The sequence below is a fragment of the Bradysia coprophila genome, assembly GCF_014529535.1.
Source record: "Bradysia coprophila strain Holo2 chromosome X unlocalized genomic scaffold, BU_Bcop_v1 contig_12, whole genome shotgun sequence".
Lineage (NCBI taxonomy): Eukaryota > Metazoa > Arthropoda > Insecta > Diptera > Sciaridae > Bradysia > Bradysia coprophila.
This window is the reverse complement of record NW_023503293.1, coordinates 4840190-4868034: the sequence shown is the minus strand read 5'-3', so window position 1 is coordinate 4868034 and position 27845 is coordinate 4840190. Positions and strand designations below refer to the sequence as shown.

General features: G+C 35.2%; 2 protein-coding genes across 8 annotated transcripts; one reads left to right on the top strand and one right to left on the bottom strand.

Annotated features, from left to right (window-relative positions):
• Positions 1–202: 202 nt before the first annotated feature.
• LOC119067202 (mediator of RNA polymerase II transcription subunit 8) lies at positions 203–1309 on the top strand. Its single transcript, XM_037170044.1, has 4 exons — positions 203–453; positions 519–734; positions 808–934; positions 1003–1309. Exons 1-4 carry the CDS (start codon positions 289–291, stop codon positions 1251–1253), a joined length of 759 nt encoding a protein of 252 aa, XP_037025939.1. The 5' UTR covers positions 203–288; the 3' UTR covers positions 1254–1309.
• An 866-nt stretch (positions 1310–2175) lies between these two features.
• On the bottom strand, positions 2176–27845 carry LOC119067200 (kinesin-like protein Klp10A). 7 transcript variants are annotated; one of them, XM_037170041.1, is made up of 10 exons: positions 27694–27845; positions 26706–26831; positions 11540–11733; positions 9510–9650; positions 9051–9108; positions 4885–5230; positions 4310–4823; positions 3603–4247; positions 3350–3524; positions 2641–3277 (listed from the first exon to the last, which is right to left on the bottom strand). In XM_037170041.1, exons 2-10 carry the CDS (start codon positions 26752–26754, stop codon positions 3132–3134), a joined length of 2268 nt encoding a protein of 755 aa, XP_037025936.1. In that variant the 5' UTR covers positions 26755–26831; positions 27694–27845; the 3' UTR covers positions 2641–3131. The 7 variants fall into 7 exon arrangements, with proteins under 7 accessions (XP_037025932.1, XP_037025936.1, XP_037025933.1 ...); XM_037170038.1 differs by lacking the exons at positions 26706–26831; positions 27694–27845 and adding exons at positions 12552–12662; positions 12780–13361; XM_037170037.1 differs by lacking the exons at positions 26706–26831; positions 27694–27845 and adding an exon at positions 12552–13365 and having other exon boundaries at positions 2176–3277.

Here is a 27845-nt window from a genome sequence, read left to right as displayed (position 1 = left end):
TAAACATTTGTTAACAAAAACTTGTCACGTCTCACAGCCATATAACAGGCAGTGAAAGCCAGTTTGTCTTGAAGATATGAATCTTCAGGTTCCTTGAAATTTGTAGTAATTGTTGTTCAACAACGCTCCAAATATGATTGTCACTCTATCGCAAAATTGAACTTGGCCACAAATCTAAATTGAACGACTCCCTCCTTGTGACTGTCATTGAAAAGAGTCAACTAAAATTGCGAATCTTTGGGCGAGTTGTTTTGTTTTCCAAAAAGTATTTTTTTTAAACGCCTAGCCATGCAACGAGAAGAAAAACAACGTGAATCGATGCTTGACGCTCTGCAAACTCGTCTTAACGATTTGAAAATATCAATCGGCGGCATGATTCATAAAATCGAAACGGAATATGAGACCATCAACTGGCCAACTTTTTTGGACAACTTTGCCCTGATTTCAAGTCATGTAAGGATCAAATCCCCAAAATTTTATTTTTCAACCTTGCACTCACAATTGATTCTCTTATGCAGCTCACAGGCCTGACGAAAATTCTGTCGCACGAAATGGGAACACCGCTGAGGAATTTGACCGTGTTACCACTACTATTATCACCTGAACGAGATGAAGCCCTGCTACAGCTGACCGAAGGACGCATATCGGTTTTCTCTCATGACATGGTGCCCGATTATCTGAGAACCAAACCTGAACCAACCGCCGAACAACGAATGCTGCAACACGAACAGAAAGTGAGAACTAAAATGTTCTTTTTTTGTGTGAAAATCAACGCATTATCCACACAATAACTTTGTGAACTTACAGGCGAACAGTTTAATAGCCGAGACGGCAATAAAACAAGTGGCTCAATACACCAAAGTTGTTTCGCACGTCTTCGATTCGGTTAGCAAGGCACGAGAGGAATGGGAAGTGGAATCGTCGACTCGATCAGGTACAGTCAGTTTTTGTTTTAAACGAATATCCGTCGATAAAATCGGTGGTCGCCTTCTCTCTTGCAAGGTATACAGCAAACGAGTAGCATGTCCGATACACATACACTGGTTAGTGCAATTGGTATGGGAAAAGGACTGAAAGGAATTATGCCGCCGGTTGGTGGTCCTGGACCAGCTGGTATGATTCCACCATCTATACGGCCACAGGCTTCAATGAGTTCGGTTAGTCCATCGGGTGCGAATCAGATAGGAAAAGCACCGTCAGCTATTAAGACGAATATTAAATCAGCCAATCAAATCCATCCATACGGCCGGTAGTGAATTAAGTGAATGTTGTAGCCAGATCAATAAATGAACCTCGGAATGAACGAATTGATCAATTGTTTGTTGCTTGATGACGGTTCATAACCGCTTGGAAGTTAGCTGCTGTTTTAAAACTTCAAACTGGTCGATTCAAATCTTTCATCTCAACGTAACTCTCTTCTGATTTTATCGCAACGCAAACTGAGTGTTTGGAAAAAGAAAAGAAATTTTCCTGTGTTGAATTCTCTAGATCTGCACTCCAAGATTGTTGGAAGATGAAAGGTGGAAGGGCTGCCATGTATGACTGAGGCGGAATACTTTCTAATAAGAAAAAAACAATGTCACTCTGGGCCAAGATTTTGAAACAGCAGGTTACGCATCACGAATGTGGTGGCACTCAAACTTTCTAGTGGCTGAAGTTAGAGGAGAACATTTTATGCGAAACATATCCGCTCAACCGTTCTTTCAGACAATAACAGAACCAAAGTCGTCGCCACTTCGTCGGATCCGGTCAATGTTTGCGTTTTTATTGGAGGTAAGCGGAGTCGCATTTTTCTCGGGTATTTACTTTTTCCTTGTTATCGACTAGTAGCAGTAGTAAGTACATGCACTAGCACATTCTTTCACCTTTCACAGACGGCAAGGAGTTTCTGATCGGATCTATTACATCATTTTTGCTCTATGCAAGAGATGGAGTTCAAATCTTTTACTTCATTTTGTTGAACAAGCGTTTTGTTATATAAGACGGCATCAGTCAGAGCTTGTCGCTTGTTCTAGAATTCGTTATCGATAAAACAGATCGTCTATGTACCATGACAAACAGGCGCATCCGATAAAAACACAATGAAATGCCATTGTGTTTTAAAGACCGCGCCTTTTTCGGCATGAGATAGTCGTTGGTCCAATGGGACTGTGTCGGAATCGAAATGAAAAATTGTTGCTTTTCTATTAATTTTAATTTTCAAAATTAATTCTTCATTTAAGGCGACAATTAATACGAAATGTTAGATGAGTGCGACGATACAAAGAAAAAAATGGATGTCTGATGGTTGTTCTTTGTTCCATTTCAACGCAACGTATTTTTTATGATGTTTTTTTTTCTCTCTTTAAATTTTATTCAAAAAAATGATTTTCTCTCTTCTCTCTCTTTTCTCTCTCTCTCTCTTACTAAATTATTTTTTTTTTAATTTATATTTGAATTATTAGTTAGTATAGTACAGTGGTGGTTGTTGTTTGTTTTCTCTGATGTCTTTTCTTACTTCATTGACGGTTGGTTGGTTGTTTTAGTGTTTCAAATGATTTTTGTTTAAACTTTTAATTTTCCTTCTTGCTTCGCTATAAGATAAAATTATGCCATCTCAGCGACGGCGTAAACAAAACCAAAATGAGAAAATTGATTTTGTTTTTGTTCAAAGATCTTGAGTTTATAATTTATTTAAAAAATCGTTTTTATCATTGTTATTTGAAACATAATTTAAACCACACAAGGCAAACTAAGCACGTCAACAGAAAAACAAATGAAAGACAATTAGATCTTGCTGTTTCTCGTTGATTTTTTTTTTGTTTGTTTTGTTTTCTATGACTACACATTGATTTGTTTGTTCCTTTTGTGTCCGCAGAATCTCATTCTATAAAATTTGCAAGCAAATCCCATTGATCCCGTTTTTTTTTCTACACACAATCATATCTATCGACCACTGTCGTCTCCGGCGGCCGCTCTTCGATAGATCTCGATATTATTTATAACAATTCGTCACTCATAAATTTTGAAACGTAAATTAGACAATAGGATAATATTAATAGTAGTGGTTTTTGTGGTGTGTTGGTTTTTTGTTTTTAAAGTAATGTTGTTGTAGTGGCAATATTTGATTTTACATCCAGTGATTCGATAAGCTAACGTTTGTCGGGATTCGTTTTCACTTTATGCGAAAGCATTTCTTCGTTGGCAAGTTTCGTTTGAAAGTCCCCAAGTAGATCTCGACAAGCTTCGGCCGTTGAGATAAGTTGATTGAATAACATGATGCCATTTTTGCAATACGCTGAAATTGGAACCAGAGATAGAAGATGTGTAAATGACTACTATCGAACCCGTTGTCGTCACTTTTACTCACCATCTTGATCATACTCCACATAGTTTGTCATTGCGTAGAGTTTTCGTGTTTCTGGTAGAAATTCTGTTAAAAATTCAATGACCAACTTGTGCTGATCGACTGCTAACTCTTCGGCTTGTTGTAAGTCGGATATAGCAGCATGTTGATTGAACATTTCGTCAGACATATCATTTTCCTAAGAAAAACAAACATTAAAATTGAGCGAGACCCGAAAACGATTGCCGCATTGGGCTACAAATGATTGTCTACGTACATTCAACGACCGCAAGTGAACCAAATCATTTTCGTTGTCGCCATTTTTATCATCACTTTCCATCTGTTCCACATCATCTTGCTGGCGTTTCTCTGGATCCAATTCTTTGACCCGATTCGCATACCGTAGTGTATTTAGGGTGTGCTCGCACGAACTGAGTCCCGGCGAAATCATAGCAATCATGCATGTCTTGCTCTTTTCGCCGATGAATGAGTCACGCAACACCTGCGTCAGTTTGCTCACACGGAATGGAAGATGTACGCTTTGTTTGCCGAGCGCTCGAATGCACTCCTTCAAGGCCAACAGGGATTTGTTGATTTCAGCGCCCTCCATCCGAACCTGTCGATTTGCGGACTGTGTGTCGGCACCGCGTTCGTTGCCGGCCAGATCGATGAACGAAAATTTGCCGTGAATTCGTGATGCGCCGGGCGGTCGAAGTACAATTTGAAAGATTGCATGAGATCGAGACGAATTTGAGTTGGCTGATGTCTGGCCAGAAGTTCGAGTGCTGTTGCCGTGATTGATTATTTTCAAGACTTCATCAACGTTGTCAACAACCTTTTCGGTGAGCCCAACCACTTGCACTTGCTGCTTACCATCCTCCATGACGCGAAGTTTTTGTTTATCAGCGAGTAAATCGAAGACCTGGCAATTGTAAAATCAGTGTCAGTAAGGTCACGCAGGTGCGTTGCATAAACTTGAATCACCTTTCCACTGTAAATCTCAAAGAAACTGCAAGATGTAACTAAATTTAAGTGTCGATACTTAGGGCCCCGCAATTGAGTAAACACATCCTTTGCTGCCATTGCGTATATGCCATTTTTGGAGTCCTGAACTTTTCCGTTGAATTGACCACCCATTGTATGAGTTTTACCAGATCCGGTTTGACCGTAAGCAAAACAGGTGGCCATGCCACCCTCAAAAATGGTTTTCACCAGCGGTTTCGCCGTATATTTATAAACCATTTCATTGTCATGTGCTTCGCTGAAAGCGTAATCGAAACGGAATTTGTGATTTTCCAAATACTTCGTTAGATCAACTTTCGTTTTCGGTTCGTGTACAAGTAACTGATCTTTGGTAGGCACCGATATCACATCCAGTTCCTTTTTCATCATCTCCTTTCGACTGACCGGCCGTTTGCGCACACAAACTGTAATTTGATGATCATCAATTGGTTGGCCATCAGTCAACGGTCGAAAATCAATTTGACTCGTATAATCTCTGCACAAAAAAAAATGTTTAAAAAATGGAAATTTTGGCACCTTCTCCGACGCCTACGAACCTAATCATTTTAGCCAATTCCCAATTCGGATTGCCCGGATCCAGATTCATCAATGCATTTTTCTCCTCTTTCATTTCGGCTTGCCGGGCTCGTCGTTTTTCGCGATTTTCTTTCAATTTTTCCACCTCTTTAACGGCATACGATCGGCGAGGTTGACTACCTTGTTGGGACGTCGGTTGGGTTGTTTGTTGAGACACTTGTTGGGCATGCATTTGTGGGATATTTGAACTAGACATTCTTGACGGCTGAACCAGGCGTGATCGTGCAGCTGGAGCTGGAGGAATATTTTCTGTTGTTTCCTGATTATTCTGGCTAGCGTAGGTCGCTGCTCGGGTTGTTCGATGGCCTTAAATGAATAATAGAAAAAAATTAAGTTTTGGATTCCGACAAAATCTTTCATTAAATTTGATGAATATATTGTAGGTCGTAGCAGTTTCACTCTTGTACAATTGGCAAGCGTAATCGTTGAATCCGTTACGACGCATGTGTTTCAAGTAAAGTCTAGTACTTTATTACAAAAATCTTTTACTTCATTAGCTATTAGTGAACATATAAATTGATGGAACACCAACCCGAGTTCATCGCTTATTATCGACTTCTTTATCGATGAATAACCGTTTCTAAAAGGTGTTATACATGACAACGCGGTAGATGATTAACTAAATTCACACAAAAAATACAAACAAAAGCTCTGAAAATAGCTATCCTTTGTTCGCAATCGTACGCTCTACTGACGGTATGTAAGCATAATGCTTTCCCTAATTATTTCTGTTTTATTAATCATTTTTGTAAAAAGAATTTAATTGCACCACTGTTCGAAAAAAATGGGAGAATAATTATTGTCTTAAGTAATGGGTGAATGACCTCCATCCATATTAATAGACGTGATAGGAAAAATTATCAGTTGTTTAGGAAAATGTATGTCAAGGCAATGCCAATAAATCTTACCAAGATATACCATCCCAAGCTGTCCCAACCGAAATTTGTAAAATTAAAATTTTTCTAAATAGAATTCTTAACTAAAAAACACTTTTGGTCACTAATGTCCTGTATATCAAAAGCTTCACACACGTTCGTTCGGTTATATCTTTGCTCGCTTGATAATGGAACTGAAAACTTGACCACTTGTCTCAAAGTCAGTTTTACTAATACGTTAACTTTAACATTGAATTTTTCTATATTTGTTATTCGGTCATCACATAAATATCATGACGAGACCATACAATCAACGAACGTTTACTTGTTATTTAAATAGTGGTGACCATTGGCAACGAGAAATCACAAACAATACAAATTTTTTATATTTAATTGAGCTTTATCTACCATACCAAATACCAAATAAAATACACGAACGTGTGAATAAAGCCATCCCCATTTACCGAATGTGGGTAATTTGGTTTCACATAAATCCATAAATCCACATAAATCCAGGATTAACGAAATTCACAACTTCAGCTCGGCTGAACCGAATAAGGTCGCGAAGTGTAATGGCGGCACTCAGAAATTCCAATTAGGGTATCCCCTCAAGGAATGGACATGGGGAACAGAAAGAAATTTCAGTGCTGTACGTTTGGTAGGATTGAAGCATTGCAATTTAAGGTTATTGAATTTGATCAGTTTTATCGATGGCAACAGCAAACACTCCCCTGCATTTAAATAAAAAGACCTTAGTTCCGGTCGAGCATAACTACATCGACTGTAATCATTTTGAATCAATGTTTATGTGGAAAATTATTGTGGACGCAAAATTGATATCGTGTGTTTATTTGTGGACATGAACAATGAACATGAACTTCGAGGATTGATTTGATGTGGAAAAAATAAATTATCGAAATATTTTATGTGTTGAAACTCATGTCATGTTGGGTAATTGTAGATTGAAATAAATTACCGGCACGGACTCGTTCACGACTGTGCCTGTCCGGGAAACTGTTATTTTTTTTTAGATCTCACCTGGTTTTTTTACACTGATTTGTAACGTTCGAATTGCAATTATTTTTTGGTAAAATTTAATTTAAAAGATAAACATGAAAATTGTAAGTTTTGATGTCATGACTGCTTTGTTTAACACATAAGCTATGTTATCTGTTATGATCGACGGCAGTAAAAACAAGTCAGTGTTAAAGATAATGAAGTAAAAGATTTGGCATCAAACACTAAGCGATAGCGATACTTTAAACTAAAGGTTGCAACGATACGCTTGTCGACAACAATTTGTCTTTTACCAATGTGAAAATCAGGGAATGCCCACTAAATATCCTCTAATATACTTGATGGGTGTCCATCTCAATGGGCGGATATAATCACCATCTCCTTTTAAATCCTACACTTCTCACTACGGGCCTGTGAATATACGATGGAAAAGTACGGACAAAAGCGAAACAAAACGAAATCAAAACATAAAAAATGCGGAGCAAAAAAGAATTGTTGACGATCTCAATGAGCGATAATAGAATTGGGTTGACCAATACCTAGTAATTTTCTTACATTTTCTTTTTTGTTTTACTGCGGCGCTGTAGTAATAGATTTTCAATCAGAGCACTAAAGTTCATAGACCTTTCATTCACATCACGAATGTCACGCGGAAATTTCTTTTCTTGACATTTCATGGTGTTCAAGTGCGATAGGTCAGACATATCGATACGTTTACATTGTATAATATAAACTTTATGCGTGTGAACCAGCAGCATATAAATTCATCGCGTTGAGACGAAAGCGGTCGACGCAGAGGCGGTATAAAAATAAACATTTAAGAGACATTTCGATATTGATTACCGAAATTAAAGGATAGAAATGAATAATTTAGCTTTGAATCGAATTTTACGGTTATTTGAATCCTAAATCAAAAAGAACTGTTGAACGTTTTCGGTATCGGAAAAAGGTCTTTTTTTCTATTGACATAGGTCAATTGTGAGATTCCTGACAGATGTCGTGCGAAAGACGCAATTCGGAAGATACGAAGATCGAAACATCCTCTGTGGACCTTCAAATAGTCATCGTCTCATGTATGACTTTGATCCGAAAGTAGGTACAGAATTTCATGAGGAAAAAGCAAAAACATTTCTGCCTTTCTGAGCAAGACTTTTGAATCTGCCAAGTGAAAAAGTAGGGTAGATGCACCAGTCGTCAGACATGTATTTGTCGTCGGACACATATTGTTCTCTCACTGATAAATTGTTTCTATAAATGGAAAAACAGTCCGATGGCTCACACTTTGGAGGACTGGTAAGTGTACATAACAATCATGATTTTTGTGCGTAGCAACAGCAACTTACTGTTTCTATTTAGAAATGGCTAATCATCAGTTATCGGCAATTTTGACGTCGACGACGAAATAATGAGCGATGAATTTGAGTCAGTAAATCGGAAAATGTCGCTAAGGATTTTCCAAACACTTCGTGATACAAAAGCAGTAACAGATGAATTTATTACATTGCGATACGATTGCTCGTTGTAAGGTTGAAATAAATAATTTGCAAAAAAGACGTTTGTTAAAGCGATTCAATAAAAACCTTGTAATTTTAGGTAAATAAGATCACGGAACAGACAGTGAAACCGCCATGCGCTTTCTTAAAAAAGAAAAATAAGACTGAACCGAGGTCGTTAAATGAAGTTCTCACGAATAAATGTAAGATTATTTTCGATTGACCATAAGTGGACTGGACATATGTACGTAAACGGATTAAAAGTTAAGTCAAGCACCTTTGAACGGTGCGAATGAGTCAGACTAGCACATAAACAATGCAAAAAGGCAGTCATTGGACTGATATACAAAAACGATAATTTATACAGGCACCTGCAGCTACACTTTAGCTTTTAAAAATGGGTTGCCATCGGTTGGAGAAAACGATTGCATTGTTTTCCGTTATGAGAAATTGAAGTAAAAGATTCTGCATGGAACACTTGGTGACACTTTGAATACAGAAGGGATTTGATTGCGATTAGTTTTTACGATTCATATGATGAGGAAGAAATACTTTCATCAATCCAGATGTGGTAAAATTTAAAGGGACACACATTTCTAGAACGCCGACTTTGCAAATTGCAAATCATAGTCATGAAATTCTTTGAAGATTCTACAATACCGGTAATCTGCATTTAACAATCTTTCGTGTTTCTCATTAAAAAAAAAATAATAATTTTGTATGCTACATTGATACACTTACCGTTAGTGGCAACATTGTTATTTAGGAGATTCACTCGAATGCAGCCTTGAGTCGGATTCTGAAAATTATATAGAACAACATTAGTTGGAGACGACTTCATTTTCAATTTGAATAGTCCACGTGTATCATACAATAGAACATTTAAGCAACAAAATAAAGTTAAGTGCATCAGCTCTCACTCCTGTAAAATAAAGAGCAACTGAAATAAAGATAATTTACCGGAATCCGTTCGGTAGAAGTATACAAAATGTTTGGCCGCAATAATAAAAATTTCTATAAAAAAGGTGTGCTCGTCTGTACAAAACAAATGACATTTTGTACAAAAGAATAAGTAGTGTGACCACAACAATTAAAGCTAACTACAAGAAATCGAAAAGAAAATCCAAAAAGTAATTTACATGAAAAAAAAACCAACAACAACAACAACATAGAAAATCAAATTCAATTGTGAAACACTACCGATCGTGTTGTAGTAGTTTGTCTGATCGGCAATGTACCGCCAGACGTTTGACCGACACTTCCGCTGGACGTGTGCTCAATGCCATCATCATCCTCCTCATCATAATAGCTGTCGTCTTCTAGTGAAGAATGTGATGCTTCCTATAAAAATTGTTGGGAGATTTTTTGTTGCGTTTCTCTTTCTTACTCGCAATGATGAACGAAAATCATCTGAACCAAAGTCGCGTTAAATTAACATTATAATTTTTCAATAAAAACCTAATGTAAACGTTTCGTGTGAGATTGTGCCGTGGTGCTTTACTACTTCAACTAAGTCAATATTCAGGTGCAATTCTAGGTTTATTTCAATTTTTTCTCTCTCTGTTTCTTACGCATTTTACTGGTTCGTACAAAATGAACATCGAAAACATATAAAACTGTCGACGGGAATACTGCTGCACTCTGAATTGAAATTTTACCAACTCAACTCAAAATATAATTGACCGGTATTGTCCCTTCTATGGTATTAACTCAATGCTTACACAATACTGAACTGAATGAAGTCCCCGATTTTTTAATGATTTAATTTTGTCCGTTTGCATTTTATCTTGGCAACATGTAAACAACACCTAGGTTACGAGCCAGTTGTAAGTTTGTTGTCTTTTGAACGAAAGAAAAACCGCCCAACACAACGTTTTGTGTCTATACAATATGTAATCGCCCTTAATTCAAAAATTCTTTGTTCCGCGAAAATTACTTAGCGTGCAGACATAGATATGCAATAAAAAGGAACAGAATTCGCTATGGTATGATTGAAGAAAAAAAAAAAAAAATTGAGTGAAAATGAATACGGCAAAACAACAACGGTATGTTTTGAATGAAAACAAATTACTTTTCTCGCCTTTGTTCACTACTCCTGTGTATATGCAATAAAAATAATCGGTTTAGCACTATAGTGGCAAGAGAATTAGTTCTCTAACATCGAAAAGGAAATTAGTTCGACTTATTCAATATCGCAATATTGTGTACGCGAAGAAGCATGACGATACACGTTTAACCGGAGACTCTCAACACCATTTCTGCGAGATATTTATTTTAATTTGGTAAAAATTGTACATCGAAACACACACAAACCAATTTCGATAAAACATAATCTATTTCACACCAATGTGCCAAACACCGTGTGAGCAATGAACTATCGATTTTCTGTTGGAATGAATTGCAAAGCAAATTTAAATAAACGAAACGGTACACATCTACGCGATGCACCTAAAGTTTCCATGTTCTAACATTTTGAATTTGAATATAAAATGCACGCAACAACATTCGAAAAGTTACTTTCGTTAGCGGGGCGCCCCGGAAATCAGAAAACTCAGTCAGTAGTTCATAGTCAAATGAGTTACTTTACCAGCGATTTAAAGTTGCTATACATAGAAGAAATCAGGTTGATGGGTGGATGGGATAACGTATACAATAACTTATTGTCAATAAAAGTGATATTTATGGGGTAACGTCTTAAGTCATATTGGCCTAGTTTTACGGCTTCAAGTTTGCTATTACATTCTCCTTCAATTTATGCTCAAATGAATACTTGAAATTTGAAACTTATGCTCTCTTACTGTGGCAGCCGACATCATAACAGTCGTCTAGCTGTCTGCCGATTTAGTTTTATTTCTTAAAGAAGTGACAATCCTATTTCGCAATACAAATTAAAATAGCAAAAATGTGAAATATGTCGATTATATGTCCAAACATGGAGCAAACGACATCTCTGGAGAATAAGAAAATACAAAAAACAATAAGTTGACCAGCCTAAGAAAAATTGATACGCATGGTGTAAGTTTTATAGCATTTGGGACCATTCAAACACACACGCTTCCAAGGAGTTTGAAAATACGATTCTCTCAGCCAGCAAATGGTGGGACTAACGCCCCCTTGAACGTTAATAGTGTTTGAATAGTCCCATTCGTCATAAATATATAAATATGACAGCACATCACAGCATCGTGATCAGATCTAAGATTTATCGCTTAAAAACCAAATAAACTTACCCGAGACAATGGATTTCCACTGATTTGCCGCACAATTTTCGGCGACGATGCTGCAGCTTCGACCTCATTATTTAATTCTAAAATGGCATCTAATTCTACTTCTTTCCCCTTTGTTTCTCCATGTTCATACCATTCCACTGTAACCGATCTCGTATCTGCATTCACCTTCGACACCATGGCACCATGTATTCGTCCTGGAATAGTGGAAATAGTGCACATTTGTCAATTAATATTGTCAATATTATTTGTCGGTTTTATGGAAGATTGGTGTATAATGTGTCTATGCAATAGATTTATCCACTTCCCAATTATGAGACGTGACCATGTACGGCAAAACGTACTGCCATTTATATTGCATTGTTTGATACAAAAATCTGATAAGATTTACTATAATATAAACAAGCCAGAGCCAGAGCTTATTTCAGTCAATTTTGTCGATGAGAAATTGTTAAAGTTACCAAGAATTGCGAATTGTTTGAAGTTAATTATACTCAATTGAACTAGCGGTCACGACCTATATAATATTGAGAGTGGGTGCTGATACGATTTTTATTTCTATTATCTGAATGTATTTTCTATTCAGCTGCGCTTAGTTCAATATCACAACTTAAAAAAATCAATAGAAATTCCCAGCTGCATAATTAATCGGGTGTCTTACAGCAACGAAGTGAATGGTATGCCAATTATTTGAACGGAAATTCAAACTGCAAACTAAAGTTTAGGAAACAAAGCGATACCTATGCAAATTACCTTATCTATCGACAAGGAGTGCATTTCAATTTTCAGAGTAATTTTTTACCTTCCACATCAATTTAGTTGAATTGACTGTAATTGAATGTGGAATGGGATTTTAACTAGATTCGAGTTCAGATTAGACATAGAACATCGTGACAAATTTGAATATTAATAAGGGAACAGGTGTGGTGACCCTTCGTGACAACCGAAGACATGTAACATTTTAAACTCATAACTCCACATAAACTTCTAGTACAATCACAATATAAAAACTCACTTCCATCATTATGGTCTTGACCAGGGAATTCCTCCGATCCATTATCACTCTGTGCCCCATGCGGTACATTTACATTGCACTTTTTCTCTTCATCGATGAACTTTTTCGAATCTAAAATATTCCGTTGAACTAAACTCTGATCCCTATTTTTGCTGTAATCGCGATAGGCATTTTTTTCATCCTTAGCCCAACGATTGCCCGCGTTCAGATCGTTTTTTATATTCTTACCCAAACTAGCACCACTTTCGTCTACACTTTTAGCGGATCCGGACACGAAACCACTTAGTCGTTTAATATAATTAAAACGTCGTTTCAGCCACGAAGAAGGCATTGTTAACTTGAAAATTCTTTTTAAACACCGCACAACGGTACAAAACGTCTAACAAATTACTCCGAACGGAACAACATGCAACTTATTAATGCCGTGCAATCGTTGACAATGAATTTTCGTTCGGTTTTTTTTTTATTTCACTTTTTTTTCGCTTGTTACATACACACAAAATTTATATGTTTTATAGATTATGTCCAGAATATACTGTATATGTTACACCTTGAGTAACCCCTTCTATGTAGCTTCAAATGCTCACCAGTCCCCCACTAAAAATTGCCTGTTCATTTGTCGGTAGTTGAACTCAATGAACTAAAACGCACATCACTAATATTAATAAAATGAAACAAAAAGAAACGGCATTTTCCATTTGGTTCACCATTCAAATATACATAATAACAAACCACCGAAAAATATCAAATGTTCTAACAATTCATGTCCCTATTATGTAACGCAATGAACCGGAATGTTTGATCGATAAAACCGAACTAATGTTTCATTTCAAAGCAAAAATTCATACAGATATTTTTACAACCACATAACAACAACCATTACGACCATTACGTCTTTGTATGCCAGTTTTGGAGATTTCTATGTCGTTCACTTCTTCACTTTTCCGATACTTTTCGGTAAAACATTAAAAAAAAACAATCGTGAGAAATGCTAGACTTTCAAAAAATGAACAAAAAGTCTGTTCCAACTAATGCATTCGAAACAAAAATGGCAATCATTCAATTGAACGAAATATAAATCAACACAGCGAACTGCAAATTATGATAGGGAAATGTCGTTACAGACTCGAATCATTCTTCCAATGCAATGATAAGGTCAGCATGTAGTGCATGTAAGGGGTCACGTTATGTGTCTACTCGGAAATTGTGTATCGTTCGATTGATGCCTTTAATTATAATTTATTTACTATTCATGTGAATCGAACGGATTAATAATTGTTTCATTATTTACTTTCGTATGGCACCATTCCGGGTTATGGAGAGAGAGAGAGAGTATCATTTATTCCACATGATCAATTGTTTAAATGGTAAATAAACGCTGAATAAACTCTCCTCATGCAGAATGGACAATACTGCCGTGATTTGTAAGAAAAACAATTTCCAGTGGAAATAACAAAAGAATTTCCAGTATTTCTTTTGTTATTTCCTTGACTGAAAGTCAGGGTCTTACACCAGAAAATACCGAAAAATGTGGGTAACAAAAAGGTTTACTATGATTGAAAATGTATGAAATGCTATGAAAAACGTTAAATGCGGGTAAAAAAATCGTTGAAACGATCACGATCACTTGAGTAATTTTTAACCAATTTGGATGATTTTTTTTTTAATACGTGGAATCCCGAGGCTAAGTTCGAAGATGGGCTATATTGATTAATACTGTTGATCATAGCCTCAATTAAAAAAGATTACTTTGATGAAATTTGATTTTGTTTAGTCGTGTGGGTAAATCATATAAGTTTGTTTTCGACGTGCATGAAACTGGTAGGAAGAATAATTTCATCATTCGATGCCTAACTATCAGTGATAGTTTGATAGTTGACTAACAAATTTGTTAGTTTACTAACAAATTTGATAATTGAGTATCAGTTGAATATCAAATTTGATAGTTGACTAAAAACTTGATAGTTGACTATCAAACTTGATAGTTGACTAAAAACTTGATAGTTGACTATCAAACTTGATAGTTGACTATCAAATTTGATAGTTGACTATCAAATTTGATAGTTGACTAACAACTTGATAGTTGACCATCAAGTTTGATAGTTGACCAACAAATTTGATAGTTGACTAACAAATTTGATAGTTGACTAACAAATTTGATAATTGACTATCAAGTTGTTTGTCATTTATCAAGTGGGTCGTTTTTTACTCCCTTTACAACCACATCTTACGCCAGCAAAATGCCTGTTATCAAATTAGCACACTTTGATTAAAAAGTGTAAGAAATTTTAATAAAAAAGTTACATTTATGAGATAAGATGAATTATCTCAACTGATTTCTGAAGATTTTTTTAAAATATAAATGGAGTTAATTGAATCAAAGAGAATATTGTAAAGATTTTACGAGTGTGAAGTTTGCGGCCAGAGCGAAGCCGTAATCCACACGAGTCGTGACATTTTATTCACGATTGAAGGTTTTGTGAATGGGAAATCGAGGGATTATTTTTTCTCGGTCTACCAATAAATTTCTCCTTTTACAAATATTTTTAATCCCTTTAGTATTATAGAGTCGAAATTGGTACCAAAAACTAATAAAGGTCATTTATCACCATATCACCATGTGAAGGTATATTAAGTCAGGAGGGACTTCCCTTTTTTACGCAAAAATGTAAGAGAAGAACATCTATCTAAAAAGTCCTTGTTCCACATTTGCAAAACAATCTCCGCATCTACTCTGATGTAACAAAAACAGAATAATAGACAGCTCATACGAGTGGGAAATATACACGAGTCATATTTTAATTATGATTTGAGGTTGATTGAAAATATTGAAAATTGGAAATTTATACGAAAATTGAGAGCTCAAAAAGTGGTCAAAAATCATTCCACCTTACGCTCGATGGTTTCCAAGAAATTTCTTTTTGTCAAATTTTACTGTCTATATAGTAAATATATTTTTATAAATACGTTAAAAAAACATTTAGAAAAGTGTCAGTCAAGGGACCTGACCCGCCCAAAGGGTCTAGTTTTATTGGAAATTGTTTTCCTTCCGAATTACGGCAGTATAGAGCTAGTGGGTGCACATAAAATGAATAGATGTGAATAGTATGTGATAAGAACCAAGAAGTTAATTGTTTGTTGCTTGGCAGTATTACCAGCTAGGAACATTAAAACGACGTTGTGATACCAACCTGTTTTGATATGATACATACAGGTGAAGTAAGAAGCAGTGCATCTCCATATGTCCGCTTTGGCCAATCCTTATTGGCGCCCAAACTAATTAGCACCGTGGTCTAAGACATGCACATTTGAATTGAAAATTTGTGGCGCAAAAAAAATTTTTTGATGCTGACACAATGGAACAACGTCAGACACATTCGTACTCGGTACCCAATATACTTATGTATAAATAATGGCAGCCTAAAGTTGTTCAACGAAGAAATAGGACAAGGAAAATGATTTCACTTCAGTGACGATTGACTACTTCACGTACTTCACATGAGTTATGCACCCTTAACACCTATGTGCCAGTGTGTATGGGTAGAAGAACCAACTAATCGCGATTTGTTTTGCTATGCTTTTCAAATGAACTTCTATACACACTTGTTAATGAGTAGAGTGTTACACAATTCTAGACTAATTAAACCGACAAATCGTAAAACGTACTTTCCAACCGCATTATTACTTACTTTAATTTGTAAATAATTTGCACAATCCCATATACCTTTGTGGAACGTACACTCCGAGAGGCTTTACAGTAATATCAGCATAATCGCTTTCAATTGTTTTCTTTCATTTTTTACATTTTCCGGGTTTAAACTTAATTACAATCAAGCTTATGTATATGCTGCCATTCATCTGCGATACAACCATTTATAATGTCGAAATAACATTCCATACATTCTCTGGGACTGATTCACAGAGTGAAAAATAACATCGGCAGCGAGATTAGATAAGTAAATCTGTATCTGATAACAAACTCAAATAAAAGCATTTCCGGATTTCATTTAAATGCGCAAATTGATGAATTTTAATCGGAAATGCAGTAACCCAATTGACACTGAAGACTGGAAAAAATACACAAAACGGAAAATCTTATTTTTCATTAACTCTGTGAATGTCAGTCCCACATAGCAAAGGTTAAACGTTGCAGATGAATAGACCTAAACTAACTAATAGTTATGCTATACAGCATTTTATAAATTAATTAAAATTTGAAACGGTTGAAAGATGAGTGTAATGAATTCGTTTGTATCATCGCCATTTGATGTACGTGCACTCAGAGGTCAACTATGAGATGACAAATTGATTTAATTTAATGATCTATTAAATGATCGTCGTATTGTAACAATAACGGTTACTGTTTTCGCGCAATTATTACAAATTTAATGCCAATTTACGAGGATTTTTAGCGATTCGAATCGTACATTTATTTTACCTTGTAAACGATCTTTAAATGACGCAGAGCCAGCACGGGCGAATAAAAATTAACAATTCAATAAAGAAAAACGAAACATTTGGTTGGGTTAAATACATTTTCGGAAAATAAAAACGAAAAATCGTGATTTCCTTTATGCCTCGACGATATTTCCTTGCGACCGTATTCATCCTAAATATGGCACTTGATCGCCAAGAATTTAACCTTCGCTGAGTATAAATGTAAACATCGCCTTTTATGGGCTCAATAAAGTGTAATTGCTGAAAGTTCGAAACTTTTTTTTTAAGTGAGAAATTTTTCTCAAATACGGTGTCGCGTTACATTTATACAATATTTATTCGAATGTACAGTTTTGTGTTGTAGAATAGTAATATAAAATGCAGCGCCGTCTCTTCAAATATGGTGTGCTTTATTGAACAATAGCAGAAAACTTTTGACCTCTCTGAGTCTCTTTGTCATATTATTTAACAGCTTGGAGTTTAGCGAAAGAAACGAATAGAAACAACGTGATCGATGATTTATTGTGTGGAAGTGCTTCACGGCATTGAATATGTAGGGTAGAAGAAGACAGTAAATTGAGTATCAGTTTATTAAAATCAAAACTAAGAAATAATTATCAGTTTGCCGAGAAGCAAATAGGAAGGGCCAGCTCAGCTTTGCGGAGCGAGTCCCCCAAATCGCTCGAATTAGAATTACCTTTTTTCTTCCAGAGGCAGACACAACGTTTTTCATATGTTAACCGTTTATGTTTACAGAACAGTTGATCGATTTGTTACACAATTTTTTAAAACAAAGACAAAGGTGACAGTTCGGAAGAGAAAATTTCTTTTTTCTCCCCTGTCAAAACAAAAGAGGTTAGAATAAACACCATTTCCACCGAACTATCATCACACAAAGAGTCAAGAAAACGCTAAATACCCTAAATACTAAGGATAATCACACACAAAATGAAAATTCTTTTTCTCCTCTCAAATGCTGTGAGAAGATTCGATTTGTCAATGCTCTATCTGATGACATTTCAAGTTTTTTTTCTCTTTGCAACTGTCACTTTGTTTTGGTTTTTAAAAACGGTGAAACAAACTGACGTATGTTTCGTGGATAAAAGGCTATTCACTTCGGAGAAAACCTTCGCTCTTGTTGGAATTTCCTCTTTTTTCCCCTTGCACAGTATAATAGTATATTGCTATACACGGGAAAGAATGTGATATTTCGTATCGAGATAAGTGAAAATGCCCGAGGTACTTTTACTCATCGTGATACGAAATATCAAATTATTTCCAGATCGTAGTATAACGTTTTCCTTTACGAAGTAGGACTTTTACCTAGGGACGGAAAGTCCATTTTCCCTCCCTAGTAAAGAAAATAGCTAGTTTTTTATAAACAGAGGAGGACACAATTACAATCCGATTCTATTGATGCATCATCAATGCCATTTACTATATACCGTGTTCTCAGAAAGTCTTCATACATTGTAACAGACGGAATCGACGCATATAAACGTATATTGTATGTGGAATGAATAACATCAGTTGAACTGTAATCGTTGAAAATGTGACTTCATTCTCTTGTTCCACTGCATCTACCTAATTGTATTTGCTTATTTACCCAGATGCTGTGACAACCGATTGGCTAATAATGACATTAACTGGCTAAAACTGTTGTATGCTTATATCGAAATCAAATAATTACTTAACTGTTAATAGCCCTATTTAATCTACCATGAAAACAATTTAAATCGTCACTTAAAAATCAATTAACACTATCTTCTCGCTGCAATCATACCGATCAACCAACTGTAAATTGAGACAGGAAAAAATTTATATTAATCGCGAAAAAAAAACAACAACAACTAAGCGTCACATATATACAACAACGGTTAGCAATATAATCTGAATTGTCGCAGGTCTGTTGATATTATATATGCTCGAAACACACATGCTATATAGACAATGGTTTTAGTATGATAAGTCACGAAATTTATTGGAAAATCTTGTGCTTTTAAAGACACCAATAGTTTGTTTCACACGTTGCTAGTGTTGATAAACAAAATATTTCCATTCATCCAATTTCATTCAGTCATAAAAGCAACTTTTGTAAGAATTAGAGAAACTAATACTTTGAGAACGATATCGTAGACAAAGAAATCCTTGGGAAAAACGACAATCGATGAACGATGACAACGAGAAAATTTATTTGTTGTCTGCAAAGAGGTATAATGAGAAAGGAAACAATTTATTTTACCACACCAAACGAGCAAATTATTAGAAAATGAGTAAAGTTTTCAGGACCACATAAAACTACCTAAACCATTGATCTCTCAAAGCGTGAACATGCACGGTGACCTTGAAAATGTCCATACCTCCTGATATGTCGTGCACATGATTTTTTTTATTGACGTTTGGAGAGGGCAGCGCCGTGATTAAGAATCACATACCATTAAAATGTGTACGGCATAATTTTGAGATAGACGAATTGTTCTTTGTTCGGGACCTAGGTCAATCTTTTTGTTCTAAATTTGTAGCCTAGAGTCTCACCTTTCTAACGATACCAAACATCAGGTATGGACATTTTCAAGCTCATTGTGCATAATAATTATGACGATAATAGCCATGTCTACGTACCTATGAGACTGTACGAATACGGTTGTTGGTGGTTATGGTTGTAGCCGAAAGTTAAACCTCTAGCAGTTGAAAGATAAGAAAAAAAAATCGCAGATCATCTGTTAACGATAAGGACTCCAGAAATAAACGACAAGCTGTGACTACTATGGACTTATTTTCATGTTCAGAAAAGTGGAGTAAAAGATTGGAAATCAATCTTTTGAAAATACTTTGATCAAACGAAGTTATAGACCCGATAGTGAAACTGCTGATAGGCTTGCCGTCTGTAAAGTTAACGAATCAAAAGATTGACGGATGTTTAATACGAGACTTTTCCAATAACGCCTGCCTAACTCTGCTTCAACTTGGCGTGCTAAGTCCTAAAAAAAAATTAGAAAAACCAAAAACGTTGCTTAAAGCAAAACACTTGTAACATATATGACGTGTACATCTACAGGTAAACGAATGATTCAATGTCACATCAAAGTAAATACCACAGAGATGCCAATATTTGGAAAAGTGTTCGACATTTTCTCCATTGACAAAAAACATTATTTAATTTCCAATTTGCATAACAGTCAAATGTGTTTCTTAAAAACCACAAATTCAGTTTTTCATTGAATGTGGCTCGGTATCATCAGTACGAAAAAAAAATTGTGTTCGTATGCATAAATGAGAACAGAAAAAAAAAACATTTTTATTCCAATCATCATAACATTGATGGCTGATAGGAAAACTAGTTTGATCATTTAAAGAGTCAATTGCCTTGTCTATATTATGCTTTCTTTAGCAAGGTTTAACTGTTTATTTACAGGTTATTAAACACTGCATTATGGTTTCTAGATTAGATTATGGTGTGAGAAATGTGGATCTTATTGTTGAAATAACGTCATGGTTCGGATAATTATGTTTACATGATTGGATGTTTAGATTTCAAGTTAGCAATATACTGTTGAATTAATGAGATACTTTGCAGGTATTGCGTCACGCAGTGGCAAAAAAAAATGCGGAGACAACAAGACTAGTGATGAACTCACGTTTTTGTTGAGATGTTTCTTTTGGGGTCACAACTCTGCTATAAAAAGGTTTAGCTGAGGGATTTTGTAAAATAGTTTTTTTTATGAATTTTCCGATTTGTCATTGATTTACGCAGATTTTAGGATTTTTCCTTGCCTCAAGGTATTTGTTAGGCTTCGTTACGCTTCCAATAATTCTGAAGAAACTAATGTTAGTTCAGTGTCGCACAGAAAAGTTTCCTTGATTAGAAACGGCTTGGTACGACTACAACGACTACAAAAACAGAGAGACGAACTCTATAGCAAAATACTTGTTAAAGCTAGTGAAGTAAAAGATTTATCATGAGCCAGTGGGCAAAAATTTAAACAAAAGAAGGAATAGATTGGCGATACCATTTTGTCAAATGTGATAGAGGACTATTAAAATGTCATCTCCGTGGATCCATGGCTCTAACAACGTTGAACACATTCAAGGTAAATATACAGTCAATCACAATTGTAATAGCTGAGCTCCAGCGAAATCTACAATCCAAATCAATATTAAAATCCATTCATAAATGTTGCATAATTTCATGTCAACAACTCTAAAGAATAAACGTGTTAACAAATTTCGGATTATAACACAAACATAGCTATGACAAAAACTATATTGAAGCATGAATCATTCGATACATGGTGCGTATATGCAGGTGGAAAGCTGTTATCTAAAATTTGGTATGTTTGTGCTACACGTAAAACTTCATTTATGAAAATTTTAATATCGAACATACGAACAACTAAATTAGCCAAAAATTAAGTACATGAGGCTCCGTTAATCACAAATAAAAGAGGAGCAACAGCGTACGCCATATGTTTTCTGGTATAACGTTTTATGAGTAATTCACCTCAACTCTAAGAAACTTCATTCAACAACAACGAAATGTTTTTTTTTTTAATTCGTCTCGTTTTCGACTTAATGATGTGAAATGATGTACTTCATGTTGTAATTTATATTTTTTTTTCGGTTTCGAGTGGGTTTTTGGAAATGTAGAAAAAAAAAACGGTTTTCTAAATCGAAAAGCATTTGAAAGAATCACTTTGTGCTTATGAGACTGTATCTTAGGCTATTATCGAATGATGTCATCCAAAATGAATGGTGTTTACCAAATAAAAACGACGCTTTTTTTTGTGTGTGTTGCTGTTTTCTTCGATTGTTGGTGATGGAGCGACGAAATCAATTTCAAATTAGATCATCTTTTGTGAAGGACGTTTCGTTGATAAATTGATGAGTTTGGTGCAGGTTTTTAACTTCGCTGCAGATCCGAAATTTTAATACGAAACTCGTTACCGACTAATAATTTTTGGGTAACATTACCACCTTGTCATCCACTGACAACAAAAAATTAATTTTTCCAAAGTTTCCAAAGCACCGACAGACTAAGTTCGTGCAATATTCAATTTTCATAGTTTGAACTCAGATTTTGATTAAATACAGTTCATACGATGCGAGACACCGACTGAATAAACCGAAACTGTCGATGCAACTGTGGTATTTTTGCACCTTATTATCCAAACCGTGACAAAATCCATCGCTCTAGGACTTTTGAACCAATTTGCTTTTATTTGACGACCTGAATGCGCGCACTAGATCATAATTCCCCATGCAGACAATGAAATTCTGGCTAGCAATAAATGCTTGAAAGCTATTAAATCAGAGTATGTCAATGTTAGGAATAATTTTTTATTATCGAAACGTCCCTGAAGTCAAAATGCGCAGTGATAATGCTTAGTGTGTGGATGGTCGTTCAAAATATACTGAAATGCATCGTAAGTAATTCACATGAAATTCAAATAGTTTAACCGTTAAGAAACGGCAAGCATAGCATAGTATCATCAATAAGTCCGTGGCTTTTTTTTTGTTTAAATGTATGCTTCATTTTCGCATTAACCAGGAGGTCATTTCATATATATTGTTTGTCGTTACTATCGATATATGGGATTTCAGATAATTTTACTGAACCACCAGCAACGGAAACTCCATTTGCCCCATTCATTGGATGGGAATAAGGACGGGAACATGAGTTCGTCTATTTTAAATGTTTAATTTTCATTCGATTCCCCCCCGAATGTGGCTTTTTCAGTTATAAATGTAAGTTTCAAATTAAATTATTCATGCACACACATACTGTGTATGTGCTCTCTGAACAAAAAGGTACAATGAAACGAAACAATAAAAATTGTCTCGACAAAAAGTTGTTTGGTGGTATGGGCGTTGTAGACACCTTATTGGGAACATAAAAGAACATAGTCTTTTATGTTGTTTGTATAGTTTTTTAGCCAGTGTTCGTTCGTGTCATCAGTTTCGCATTGAACACTTCTTTTCAATAAATTTGCATGAATTTGACGAAAACGTTACGTTGACTGGAGACAAAATTTACAACTTCATTTAAGTACTTTTTACCACTAGCATTTCATGTTGTAATTCATGAACTTTGGATGAAACGTTTGTTGTTGTTACACTGTCGTCAGAAAAACTCGTCAAACGTGAATTCCAGTTAGAACGAGGTAGATCTAGATCAGAGCCGATCATCCCACACATGTTACGTTAAATAAAGTAATCAATCGAAATCAGAGCACATAACAATGTAGCGGATTGAAAATATAGAATTCAGAGTAAAAGACTGACGGAATTACAGTCACTAATGCAAGAGATCAGATGGATGGAAATTGAGTGCAGAGTGCTATTTTTAATGGATATTTTGAAAGTTAGAACATTTTTTGTTATTCAAATGACATGCAGCAGACATGTTATATTGTTATGTCGTGGTCGTGACTTCGAAGAAAATCGTATTCGTATAGGTTTGATCGCGTGATCGTACCAGTTGATTCTAAATTTATTTATTAGGACAAATGCAAACTGTGGAAGAAGGAGAAAGAAGTGTCGGTGGTGAAAGTATAATAGTTTTGTGAAAATCTAATCTTTCGAATTGAATCTTTTGAATACCGGGAAATCGAACTTTCGCTGAACAAAGCAACGGGAAATGTATGCACCTGGAAGTCAGTTTTATGTTTTCGTTTACCATGAAATTTTGACTCGTTTTACGGGAAGTAAACATTATTTCCACGCATCCAAGTCTTGTCAAGTCCTGTCCCAAAACTAAACGGATGAATTGCCTGAATCTTATTTCACTTACAAACAAATTACGAACTTGACCGGTAAGCCCTAAATCTCTGAGTAGTAGGAATGATCATAGAACCATGACAAAGAGTCCCGCAATTTCGTTTTAATGATTATGCTATAGACTTTACCGTAAGAGATGAAAATAAATGAATCAGAAATAATGCCTCTGTTGTCTTCGAATGAATAAAACGAGCAAAATGTAATTTGCATGGGACGGCATTTGATTCGGTCGAAATAACCGTCAAGACGCATATAATTTAACTACATGGCATGTGTATATATGAGGTGAACATGATGCAAATCTGCACGAAAGCAGCGTTGTATGTGTAATACAATATTAAATTTCCATATTGTTAACGGCCGTGTATCGTGCGTAAAATATTTTGCTCAAATCAATGACAACAAAACTTTTTTTTATACGTACAATAAATGTAACCGTAGCTATAATATCGTCGTCGTCGTCATAATAAATTCTATTTAAAGCAGTTTTCAGTTGTCATTGTCTATTTAGAAAACGAAAAATAATAAAAGAATTCGCTAAACAAAGCTCACTACATTATTATGAGCATACGAGCATCTTTTAGGTTACAAATCGATATTTCCTTAATGAGTTTCGCTTAAAATTCGTGTGTATTGTTGTAACGACCTTGCCGACAGAATTGAATGAGTTTCAGCGTTGTGTGTGAAACATCAATGATGCGGTGAAAATTTATTTTCTTCACTCATGAGGTGAATAACTAGTCTGCGTAAATACAAACATTTTATGCTGAAATATATATTGACAACGAAAAATCGTTACAAAAACGCGTATTTCGAAGAATAAAAAATGTGTAAACGCGTGTCTATCCAATAAGAAAATATTGGCACTGTACTACCACTTTGCCACATGTGGGATGAATGTAAACAGATGCAACCTTTTAGATAAAACTTTAGCGTTCTTGCATCGGTACAAATACAAAATTCCATCAAAGTTAAAGGTGCACATTCTGCAACAGCCTTAGAAGAACGACAAAAATCAGGGAGTCAGTTGGAACATAAACTTTTTGACAGACCAATTGAACATACTAGGTCTTAGTTTGATAGAAACGGCATGGATCACTGCCACAGGATCACTGATCAACGAGCTTCTCCATGGAATGGGAAAGAAAGTTAGTCTGAGCTGTTCGTACAATCATCTGAAGACTGATGCGGTTTTCGAAGACCGTCAGTGCTAAAATGTTCCTTAGTGTGAAGTAAGGGATTGGAACAGATCTAATGTTCTTGTCTGAAGCAAATGGTCAAGGCCCATTCCATAGCCTAGCCATCAATCCCAAATCCAATCCAGTTCATTTCCTGTCAGAGTCTGAGTTATTTGGTATTGTTTATTGATCTATGTTCATACCTAATCAATCAATGGGTGGAAGGCGAGAAGACCATATGAACAAGTAACTTAAGCATTTGTGACTAGACATATTCTGTACAAAATAAGAACCAACTGGGAAGATAGAGATGTCAAAGCTTTCTATTGATTTTCGCAACTAAAAACCTATCATTCAACGTCAAAAGATCCTCGCTTCTTGCGATCTATGACTTATGAGATGATTCTACAAACGGTGTTTAACGTCAAGTTTATAAATGAAAATCACAGTCGCTTTAGTAATGAAAACTAGCACGTTAAACAAGAGGTTTTTGGACGTTAAGATCGACCAAGAAACCCTTCGAACAAGTTGTTCGTGTAACAATTACGGTGTTCGCTGAACAATCAATTTTTATTGAATGGATGTACCGATAGATGATCAAACACACATTTTTGTAAAATTCTGAAAATACACTGCACTTAACGTTGGCTCTTCTGATTTTTTTTTAATTCGTTGAGAAGAGCAACTAAACACTTCAATCGTATTTGTTAAATCACAAACGTTTATAGAAATGTTGAACGTATCGGAAGGTATATACCAATTCATTGAAGAAAAAAATCCGTGAAAAAAAGTTTTATTTTTTACCAACACAACCGATGGGTTGATTTCGGTGAGGAAGTATAAATAAATATACTTTGCCATGGGTACATCTGATTAATGATTTATATTATGGCAAGCAATTGCAACGAACCATTCAAAAAAATCAATTAAGATTAAAGACAATAGTAACAAATGACTAAGGGCCGAATAAAACTGGATTGATATTCTATAGACATTATATACCCCATGATGAATACGTACTTGCGGTAAAATTTTAAGACGAAGAAAAGCCGTTACCGTTTTTTTTTATATTCTTCTTGTTTGCATTAAGCTTTAAAATGTTGTCATATTGTAAATACGTTTGTCACCGGTAAAAATTGCATCATGAAAAAAAGCAGAATTCACCAGCACTTCCAATGAAAAAACCGAAAATCGGTTTGATATCTTGACTTGGAAACGATGGAATAAAATTAATTAGGAAGTAACATGAGTCATGTGTGACAAGTTGAATACAGAAATTTAATCTATACTAAAACGAAACATGACAATCGCGCTTCGATCTTCCATTGAATTTTCTTTTTTTGTTGCATGTTAAATGATAACGAAATTTACATGGTATCGGTAACGATAACCGGCTAAAAATGCAGAATGAATAGAAAAAAGAGTAATATTCATTGGAACGAAGGTTACTTGTGCTGTGCAAGCTTCAAGATGGCTTTCAATCCCGTTTTTTCCCAACATACAATATGATAGTGTTGTACAGTGTGCAACACTCAACAATGACAGTAAAAAAAACACACCAAGTTGAATTATTCAATAAACTCAATGCCTAACCCACGCAACAAAATATTATTTTGCAAGGGTCACCTATTTGATAGTTTTCAGTGAGAAGCAACATTCCATTTATGGTAAAATTCATTCGAAAAAGAAACATTCGAGTACGGAACGCACGCAAATTTTTATAAAAAATTTAAATGGTAAAGAGAGTGCAAAAAAAACTTACCATCCGTTCGTTTGATGTAGACGTTTTTACCAACAGCAATTTGATCCATTTTTATCCTCTTTCTTTGTGTCCGATTGTCAGCCAATTATTTCAGTTGAATTTTTTGTAATTTTAATTCAAAACACACTGAAATAAATAAGAAATAGACACCAAAATGACACCAACTTTTTTTTGTTATTTTTTTCTTTTTATGTTTTTCGGATGGATGAACAATGGAAATTTAATCAATTTTCTGAATCCAGAAACAGGCCACGTCGAATATCTAATTTTTCTCTGTACATTCGAGCAAAATGTTTTAATTAAAACAATCGAAAACTATGTTTGAAAATACGACAAATTCCAAGATGAAGTTTAAACAAATTTTTTTCGATTCAATAAATTTGTATCCGTGTGTGGGGTATAACAATTGTATGTGCCAATCTCGCGTTTGTATTCACGTATCTAAAAGTCCAAATCGGAAAAATGACAGATCTGCTCCGGTTGCCTGATGATTTCAATTTATTCGCCGTTTGGGCGTTTACATGGTCACGTTAGCAATCGATCGAAATATTTGAAATTTTATTAGTTTTGCTTATCAATCGAACTCTTTTTAACGGAAAATGTAATTTAAGTAAATTAAACGCCACTTTTGGTCAACGCAATCGTTATTGTCGTTAATCCATCTAGACAATAAAGCAAAATAATTGAATTCGACGCAACATTGTAAACTCCTCGATAAATCATTTCGCTCTAATTCAAAAAGCTTCGCCGCTATCACTTTCAACGAATGAACAAAAATAATGAAAATCTCTTGACAACCGATTCAACGTTTTTTTCTAGCATTTTTCCATGCAATAATGAGGAAGTCAATCAAAAACCCAAATTTATTTGAACCGAAAGCTGTTCATGTTCCGCTGGACCCATTTGACCAACAGAAATGTACAAAATTTGAATAATTGAACAGTTTCCATCCAAGTGATGTTTTTTACATAAATTTTAAGCTACGAACCTTATGTTTAGTCTCAAACCAATTGCGGAGGATATTACTCGCGATAACGAAGAAAATTTAAAAAAAAATTACAATAAAACTGTCCTTTTTGCCGTTCTTCTGAGTTTGTTAACGTTCACCGAACTTCAGAGTCAACTGAAATGAAGAACAGG